This window comes from Procambarus clarkii, chromosome 41, assembly GCF_040958095.1.
Source record: "Procambarus clarkii isolate CNS0578487 chromosome 41, FALCON_Pclarkii_2.0, whole genome shotgun sequence".
Classification (NCBI taxonomy): Eukaryota; Metazoa; Arthropoda; class Malacostraca; order Decapoda; family Cambaridae; genus Procambarus; species Procambarus clarkii.
The window spans coordinates 13,131,975-13,142,267 of record NC_091190.1 but is presented as its reverse complement, the minus strand read 5'-3'; the positions used below and the strand labels follow the sequence as shown (position 1 = coordinate 13,142,267).

The 10,293-nt window shown below is 39.4% G+C and overlaps 1 protein-coding gene across 7 annotated transcripts in view; it reads left to right on the top strand.

Annotated features, from left to right (window-relative positions):
• The first annotated feature begins 45 nt into the window (after positions 1-45).
• Positions 46-10,293, top strand: part of Chd1 (chromodomain-helicase-DNA-binding protein 1) — a 48,863-nt gene continuing 38,615 nt past the window's right edge. For 5 of the 7 annotated variants that reach the window (XM_069339349.1, XM_069339350.1, XM_069339348.1 and 2 more), the window contains exons 1-2: positions 46-502; positions 8,650-8,795. In XM_069339349.1, coding sequence (XP_069195450.1) covers positions 494-502; positions 8,650-8,795 — 155 coding nt within the window. In that variant the 5' untranslated portion in view covers positions 46-493. The remainder of the gene's footprint in view (positions 503-8,649; positions 8,796-10,293) is intronic. The other 2 variants (XM_069339352.1, XM_045746905.2) reach the window with 1 other exon arrangement.

The window sequence follows — 10,293 nt, the reverse complement described above, 5'->3', positions numbered from 1 at the left end:
CAGGGTTGTGTTGACGACGTCATCGCTCGGAGCATTGTGGGTAATAGTAGGAACATGGCTGGCAGACTTTGCTCTGGTCCACTCTGTCTCGTTCCACACAAATCTTCAAATTTCTAAGTCATCTGACAAGTGGCGGCGACCGTGGCTATACACAGCTCATCGTAAACGTGTCGTGACTATCAGTGTGTTAATGTAAGAAAATCTGGCGGGTTTAATAATGTGAAAATTGCGGATATCTGGAATTACGACTCCGCCGTCGAGACGAGCGGCCGTAAAATGGCCGACCGTCAGCCATCTTTGACCGCCACGTAACTCGGCGCTTGCTGACGCCCCGAGCCACAGTGCTGAGTGTTCTTGCTCGACTGAATTGAAACTAACTAATATTATTAAACATTAGAGCAATATTAGATAATAAGTGAGCGTTTATTATAATAATTTTAGGGATTAAGAGGATCGGACTCTGGTTCCGTGAGGTAGACGTCGCCGGCTCAAGATGAGGGAGGTGAGTGACGTTTGTTTACATCAGCTGATGCCGTGTTTACATTATTGTAGCCCATTTTAAGCAACTAGTGGCATTCCTTGCATTTCCTTTTAAATTACAGGAGCCATTTGACTTAGTCAATGCAACACTGATGTGCACTTGAGACATTTACTTTCATTTATTGTCATTTATTTTTATTTTGTTTATTGAACATTTTAATTAAGTGCTTATGTGAGTTATTGTTAATTAAGATGGAAACTCCAAATGTTGTGCTTGAGTGGTATTCATAAGTCAGCACTTGGAATAACTTAAGCAGTGTATAACATGCTTTAAGAATTCTGCCCCCCCCTCCCTTCTTCAAAGCAATTGTCTACAAATAAATCATTTTATTTATTTAAGTATGAAGTGTTGCAACTTCTGAAGTAGCTGATGTGATAGAAGGCACCATATGGACATCCTTGGGCTAGGTAATGGGTTGAATTGAATTGGACCCATTTTTGTAAATTTCATCCAAAGTTGAACATAGCAGTTGATGATATACTTGATAGTGGTAACCATTGTGTTCAGACTGGCAATAACCATCCAACACATTTAATACTATATGCACGGCTTGTCTTTGGTTTATAGGTTTGTCATTACAGTACTTTTATTTTTCTCATAATTTTTATGGCAATTTTAAATTTTTTAGAAAGCTAGGTATCGTGGAACAGGTGCTATAAACAGTGATATAAGGTCAGCTTTGTCAGAAAGCTTCATGGTATGAAAGGCTATGGTGGTATTCAGTAGTGAATGAAGTTGCAATAGTGGATTTGGTGCTTGAGTAATGGTCATATTACCCAGATTGGAAAATGTATTGAAGATGCATGTACTTTGAATCTGGAGAATAAATTTAAACGCAAAAGATTAATTTAAAAGGTTGAGAATTGCTAAAATAGAGGGTCAGTTTTTCCCTGCTCTACAAAAAAAAAAAAATGCATAGGCTAGCATAAGTACAAGAACACGCTAATGGTCCAAGACGAACTGAAACATCGTTTCGTCTGTTGGGTGGTTGGGTCATCACAAGTATAATAATTTTTAAAATGTGGCTGTTTATTAATCAGTTATGCTTGCTGCCAAATTTCATGTGGCCTATGCATTTATTGGCCAAGTTAATTTTCAGTAGCTTAACTGAACTCTGTGCCAAGCAGCAATGCTTTTTCTTTGTAATATGTACTGTATTGTAACCTAGCTAGCATAATAAAACTTCAGAAACTTGACGCCTTTACTAATTGTAAAAGATTATACAGTAGTTAGTTCCTATGGGTTCTCCAATATATGTAAATAGTTTTAGTTTACTGTTTATATGTAGTTCTGCAGAATGGGCTACACACAATCTTGTAACATCATTTGAGTTGTTGGGGGCAGGGCAAACATGCATGAAGCATTATATATATACTGTATATATATATATATATATAATGCACACACCCATTACAGTATTTTATTTTATATATATATATATATATATATATATATATATATATATATATATATATATATATATATATAATATATATATATTATAAAATAAAATAAAAAAATAAAATACTGTAATGGGTGTGTGTGTGCACGCAGGAAAATCACATGTGAAAACTAGAGAATGCTAAACATATTTTTGGCTCGATCCACCTTCATCAGAGCTTTTTAGAAGGCTCGTAACAGCGCCATATACAGCTGTGTATATGGCCATGCGCAACTCGCACACAATATATAACCTTGCATTGTCTTTGGACATATTGAGCCTTGCACTGCCTTGGGGCCTGATACCGAGCCTTGCTTTGCATTGGGGTCTGATACCGAGCCTTGCATTGCCTTGGGTCTGATACCGAGCCTTGCATTGCCTTGGGGTCTGATACCGAGCCTTGCATTGCCTTGGGGTTTGATACAGAGCCTTGCATTGCCTTGGGGTTTGATACCGAGCCTTGCATTGCCTTGGGGTCTGATGCCGAGCCTTGCATTGCCTTGGGGTCTGATACCGAGCCTTGCATTGCCTTGGGGTCTGATACCGAGCCTTGCATTGCCTTGTGGTCTGATACCGAGCCTTTCATTGCCTTGTGGTCTGATACCATGTCTTGCATTGCTTTGGGGTCTAATACCGAGCCTTGCATTGCCTTGGGGTCTGATACCGAGCCTTGCATTGCCTTGGGGTCTGATACCGAGCCTTGCATTGCCTTGGGGTCTGATACCATGTCTTGCATTGCCTTGGGGTCTGATACCATGTCTTGCATTGCTTTGGGGTCTGATACCGAGCCTTGCATTGCCTTGGGGTCTGATACTGCATCTTGAATTCCATGAATAGGTTTCAGACTTTGCAACTCAAGATGCAGTATTGAACCCCATGAGCAATTAAAACTTGACAAGACTCCTACCTATGCTGGTTGCAAAAATCAATTTTTGTGGCCAAGCTGCCTGGTCAGTTAGATTGTTGCTGCTGTTTACAGTTTTGAGCTATAAACAGAATCAGATTGTTTCATAGGGCAGAATGTGAGCAACAGTGTCTTTAACAGCCTAAATAACCAAACCACAAATCAAGAGGCCTAGTCAAGAGAAATCTGTACAAAACCCATTTGCTGCCCAAGACCTGCACACCAATAACGGGAATAAGATAGCACACGCAATTAACTGGATCCCTGGCAGTTAAAGGCTCGTTAAAAACCTATTGGCTGACCAAGACCTACCAGCAACATGGGGACAACTTCCCGGGAACCCTGGGGATAAGGCCAGGCGGCGCCCCGGGAATCTCAAGCATCAAATTGGTTTCGAGAAGGCATTAAGTGGACACAGGACACCAGGTTGAGTTAAAAGCCCGACAAGTACACATTGTAGGGGTCTGTATTTGAACATTCCATTGTGTGTGTTGTACCATGCCTGGTCTGCTTTGGGCTGAAAACCTAAATGGTCAAACTGTGCCTTAAGATCTGATACCGATTAAGAATCGATTGGGGGGGGAGGGGTGCAAAAGTTCTGGTATGAATCAAAGAAGGAAACATTTTATAAAATGATACTGGAATGAATGCTGTACATTAAAACCCACCTGCTGTACAGAACAAATTGTAGGCATTTTAAAGTTTGTTTTCCAAGTACAGTACAGTACCTGGATAAGAGCACTGGCCTCAGAACAGAATTACTTTGTCCATTTCCCACATTGTTCCATCGGTATAAGCAAATGGAGGACAAATATATCCTATTACCCAATGAGTTACCCTTGTATGGGCCAATAGGCCTTCTGCAGTTACCTTCATTCTTATGTTCAATAGCTCACCCACTTCATTAGTCTAAATTAATTATCAAAGCTATAATTTTCACAAACTATCCCCAAAGTACATAATTGGGGATATAAAGTGGGTGGTTATAAATAGAAGCTGCCTCATATGGGCCAATAGGCGCTCTGCAGTTATGTTCATTAGCTCACCCACCTCATTAGTCCTAATTATCAAAGCTACATTTTTCTCAAACTATCCCCCAATACTCTGCAAGTTCAATTCCCACCTCATTACCTCAGTTATAGCATTTGTTTTAAATCTTAAAATTATTTGCATGACTGTTTTGTACCTTCTCCAAACTGTTTAGTCTCCCCTTACCAAACCAAGAAGTGATGGGTGCAACATGATCAATAAGAGCTCTTACAGTACAGTACAGTACTGGGAAGACGGGAGCGTAGCTCCCGTCTTGACTTCGAAGGAAATTGGAAGACCTCGAGCGTAGCTCACATTCTGTAATTGCAATTAGGTAATTACAGGTCTGTGCTCTCCATTGGTTTTAGGGATAGGGATGAGCATGCCTTTATTTCATTTACTGGGAATCCTGTCCTCTTTATAACAAATATTAAATAGTTTTAACAAGGGGTTTTACTTCATAATGGCTTTCTGCATCTTCCCAAGGGGAGGTCGATTTTCCAACATTAATTGCTGTGAATACTGTAGTACTTTATTCCAGGTAATGTCTGTGCAAGTGACATTCTCACTGATTTCTGCCTTAGGACTTAACAAGAATCTAATGACTTTAATTATGGCAGCTAATGAACTAAATTTTAGCAGCCCTTTTATCGACAAGGCCATTTGATATTCGTTGCCAGTCAGGATGCTCAACAAAATTGTTTTATATCTCCTTACTTTATTTGGATCTTGCAAGATTTCATTAATGTTTGTCATTCTTGATATCTGCAAACTCTTGCCAATACTTACTCTTAATTTATTTTGTCTTCTCCCCACAACCTAGCAACTGCCAACAAAGAATTCTTTGTAGTTAATTTCTACTTTGTCTTACCATTCCTACAACACTTCCTGTGAGCTCTCCTCATTGTTAATGTCCACCATTTAGAATCTTGTGTAAATTTTCTTTTTCTGTCATGATGTTTTCTTAAGAGCAAGAATCGAGGAAACTGGCAAAAGGTCTGTTGACCCATACATGGCAGCTCCTATTTATATCCACCCAAACTCGTTCATGTACTGTATTTGTCTAACTTACGCTTGAAACCTTCGAGGGATCCTATATCTGTTATGTTACCCAGTACAGTAATTGGTTCCACAAATTCTCAACCCTGTTACCAAATTGGTATTTACCTAGGACTTTATAAATCTGAATTCTAATTTGGGGGATTAATTTTGTCATCCTACGCTGGACATGTTATAGTGAATTTGTTCATTCTTATAGTATGGTGACCAAAACTGAACTGCATAATCTATATGTGGCTTAAAAATACCTGTACCAAGATAAAGCTGAAGAATAACACCAGGTGTTTTATTCCTAACACTTATTGAAATAAATCCCAGTGTCCTATTTGCCTTATTTTGAACATTTATGCATTGAATTTTTGGATTTCAATATTAATGATCATGATTGGACATAACAAAGGGGGATATTAATAGGGTATTAAAAGTATCAACACAAGACAGAACACGAAACAATGGGTATAAATTGGATAAGTTTAGATTTAGGAAAGACTTGGGTAAATACTGGTTCAGTAACAAGGTTGTTGATTTGTGGAACCAATTGCTGCGTAACATGGTGGAGGTGGGGTCCCTCGATTGTTTCAAGCATGGGTTGAACATTTATATGAGTGGGATTGGGTGGTTATAAATATGAGCTGCCTCGTATGGGCCAATAGGCCTTCTGCAGTTGCCTTTGTTCTTATATTCTTAAGTCAGTATCATCTGTAACATTAATACAGTATTTGCTTTACCACTTGAACCTAGAGATAGATATCTAGTACTAAAATCCCCTACCACAAGTGTACTTTCAGAAAATAAGGTATCTTACAAATAAGTTAAATCAACAGATTTATCAGATACAGTATACTGTATTGATTAAATGTATATTTCAGTCTTTTAAATGAATCCCCAAACTAATACAGTACTTTAAATTCTTATACATCTCCTAGATGTCTCGGTTAGCTCAGCAGGTATACTATAGTATTTTCAACATAATGAGAGACCCCCGTAATTCCTCCACCAGCATATAAGTGAAATCCTTTATAGCCATTTATCCTTAAACTACTACCACTTCTATCTTCTGGTTTTTTTTTGGAGTGTTATTATGCCAGAACTGTATTTTTTAAGATATTCCAATATCTGTATATGAACCTCCGTGGTCTCAGCAATGCTCTGCACCTTGTCACCATGACGGTACACTTCCTCAGTTTCATTTAAGAACATAAGAATAAAGGTAAGCGGGAGTCCCATTGGCCCATACGAGGCAGCTCCTATTATACAAAGACTAATCAGGTATAATTGGCCTATTATGTCGAACAGTGTCTCCTGTGTTGGCACCGCCATGTCCCAGCCCTGCCCCCACTCCCATGGTGGGCAGAGCAAACAGAGCAAACAAATTTCTGCCTGCCACTATGTTTCCCTTTATCTTTATTATTTTTTCCGTGTTAGTTGCATGTGCCATCCTTGTCTCCGCTTGTTTTTCTTTGTTCCTGCAGTACTATTGTTCATCTCTTTGGAGCTGCTGCTATCCTACTTATACATACCAGTGTGAAACCTCTTGAGATGTGGCTTTATAGAACATAGAGATGAACCAGCATTATGGATGCCTCGACAATTGCATTAAGATGGAAAGTACTTTTCCCTCATTTCTAATCTTGACTATATTGTATTCTCTTGAGTCATGCTTCTTGCCAGTGTTGACATTTGGGATCAAACTGACATTTCCAAGCCATATATCCTCATTGAGAGCACTTCAAACAGTATCGGTTCTTCAATATATTTGGCCACATTCCTTTAGACAAGTCTTTGCACAAAAAGTTTATCTGGAGCCTTGTTTTTCAAAAAGGCAACTAATGTATAGTACAGAGTTTTTTTTTTATATACTGTACCTGTATATAAAACCATGGACAACAACTTCACTTTCATTATTGAGATAAAGATGGTCCAGATATTGTATGTAGGATATTTTAAAAGTTACTCCTGATAAACTCTTTACCAGGAGTAAGCAAAACAATGTCCTTGAATCCATCTGACGTTAGGTGTTAACTGCTTCATCTGATTTAACTGTTGTGTAGGGTCGGTGGACCAACTATTTAGACAATGATTCAATTTCACCAAATTCCTTGACCAATTGAACTATCTACTTCAATTTCTGATGAAATGACAATTCACAAGGTACTGTATTGAAAATGACAGCCACTTCCCTCTATTAACCTGGTCCTCTTAGCACATGTGGTCTTTATTCTTCTGTTTGTTTAGGTGTGCCTGCTAATAGTGATGAGTCTATGACTCTGGTCCTTCTGCCAGTGGTCACTCGCTGTTCATTTGTTGCCTGTGCATATTTCTTCTCGTCTTGTGCAGTCATTAATTCCTGATATTGTTTTGAGACTTCTTGCTGTTCATTGACTCTGTAGAGATATAGCAGGTTCGCCATCGCTCAGAAAAATTGCGTCTGCCATTTTCTTTTAAAGGTACTGGATCACCTAACAGATGTACACAAGGTTGCAAGTACTGAGCCACTATTACCAGGAGCATTTAACCAATGTGTGATTGTCCCAGAGGCTGGAAGGGAACTGTGTACCTGACATGCTCTACACCAAGTTGTAATGGCCTTCTGTCATTTTTCCTTCCTCTGTATTCTTACAGACAATGCAGTCAGGTTAAGCCTTGACATGACCTCCAACAGAGACTAGGCAGTTTAGCAGGACAGCCTTTTTGACAGCTAGTCTTTTTGAAATTGTAATTACCTAAGTCTAGTTATAGGATTAGAGCTACGCTCGCGGTGTTCCGTCTTCTCAGCACTGTCACATAATGCTTTGAAACTACTAAAGGTTTTGGCCTTCACCACCACCTCGCTTAATTCATTCCAATTGTCTACCACTCTGCTTGCAAAAGTGAATTATATTTCTTTGGCAGCTTTGTCTAGTTAGCTTAAATCAATGACTTTTGTTCTCTTGAAGTTCTAAGTCTCGGGAATTCTTCCCTATTAATTTTGTCGATTCCCATTACTATTTTGTAAGTAGTGATTATATCGCCTCTTTTTCTTCTACCATCTGGTTTTTGCATATTTAATGCCTAACCTCTCTTCACAGCTCTTGTTTTTCAGTTAAAAGGATCTGTTTAGTTACATGTCTGCACTTTTTCCAGTTTGTTGATGTACTGTTTAAGATATGGGCACCATACAACCACTGCATATTCTAGCTTTGGTCTCACAAAGGGCGTGAACAATTTTTTTAGTAATTCACCATCTGTGTATTTAAAAGCAATTTGTGAAGATTGTGTGAATCATTGTAGTGTTGGTAATACCCATATCACTGTCTTCTGAGCCAGATACATAATCTTTATAATTCAGAGTACTGTAGAGCCTTCTGACATGATTACTCCCAAATTTTGTATATTGCTTTTTTGTTCTTCAGTGTAATTTGACTACATTTTATGTGGTTTCCATCTTGATATTTAAATTGTTATAGCACCCTGCACAATTACCAATTTTGTAAGCACCCCTACACGCAACCCCTACTACCACCCATATGCCCTCTCACACCTACCTTCTGCTCCATCCACATTGACCCATCTTACCCCACACTCATTCCCTGCATGTCTACATTTTAATTAAGTCAGTTGGGAAAGAATTTATGTTCAAGAAGTAAGTATGCTTTTATATGGTGTCTAATTTTGTGAATTCTTTTTCATTTTCAGCATGTAGAAGACAGTGGCTCAGACAGTGAAGAGGAGCAGTCTGGGTCAGGTAGCGGAGTAGATAACGACAATGACTCGGACAACAATGAAAATGAAAGCAAGTCTGGTGGTGGAAGTGACTCAGAATCTGGATCTGGCAGTGGAAGGTAATTAGAGAGGGTTGTGACGGGTTGTGGTATCGCAACTCCCGGACAGCCCCAAAATTTATGTGACGGGTTGTGGTACCGTAGCTATACAGAACCAAGATGGTATGGCTCTCCCTCACACAAATAAAAAAATGCTGCTATTGACCTTGCAGTGTGTAAGTTGCAGGTGGAAACAAATTAAAATCATCAAATAAATAATTAAAACAATTTACTGAAATATTAATGAACAAAAATGACAAATGACAATACTTGGCTATTATTATATAGCATATCAAATACTAAGTAAATGAAAGTTTAACTAATGCAAAGCAAAAAGATATATTGGTATACTGAAGACACCTACCATACCACCATGGCATCAGACACACAGAGTTGACTGAAGTCAGACGACGGGTGAGACACCAAGGTGTTCCAAGAGCACTAAGGGAGAGACTGATTCTCCAGGGAGGCAGCGCCCTTTATATAGTCCGGCGGTGATGACTCATCCTGTGTCAACACAATGTGGACATCTGGTCAACTAGCAAACTGCTCGTTTGTGGCTGGCAGTGCCTTTGTGTTGAGCTGCACCACTGCCAGTTGAAGGCGGCTAACTGCTTGTTTGTGGGGGCAAACTACCGGTTAGGAGAAGCGCCCAGCTTGCCTCTGAGTCGTACCAGGCCGTGCCTGCCCCTAGGGGGTACGGAGAGGTGGCAGGACTGATGACTCATGTTGTTGTTGTTATAGATTCAGCTACTCGGAACAAAAGTTCCAAGTAGCACGGGCTATGGTGAGCCTGTAGTGGACTTACCTGGCACAGGAGCGATGACTCATCTGGGCTGGTGTATATGTAGAGTTCCAGTGCAGAGGCATTGAAGGTGAAGGGAAAAGGCAGTTCCACTGCTATGCAGGGGATTCACATGACGGTAATTAGATTAAGGTAGGGTCTGGAATGCTCTCAGACATAGGTTCGAATCCTCGTCACGGCCCTTATGGATTTGTAATTAGAGAGGTTTTCCATTGCTTCTCTACATGTTACTCTTCACTCCAATTTTCATGGAATGTCAAGAGTAAAAACACTATTGACCCCACTCACTTTTTTTTTTTTTAAATAAAGGTCAATAAAAATCTGTTGTTCTGGGATAATTCAGTGAAGCACATTTTTGCAAAATTTCTGGGAGAACTTCCCTGTTTCCCAGAGCTACCCACCTGAACTCCTCCAAACTTAGGTACCCACATCAGGCTATATTGAAACATGAGCACCTACTGGAGATCTGCCTCATTAGATGCATAGGGGAAGAGGGGGGATAAAAGATCCCACCTTGCCAAAGTAAATACAGTGGTGTCTTGGTTTTTTAATTTAATCCATTCCCAGAGACTGGTCGTAAGCTGAAAATTCGCAACATGAAACAAATTTTCCCATGAGAAATTATGTAAATTGAATTAATCCGTTCCATGCTCCCAAAAATATTAACGTCAAAATACATTTCATACATAATACAATATACACAAATATTTTTGT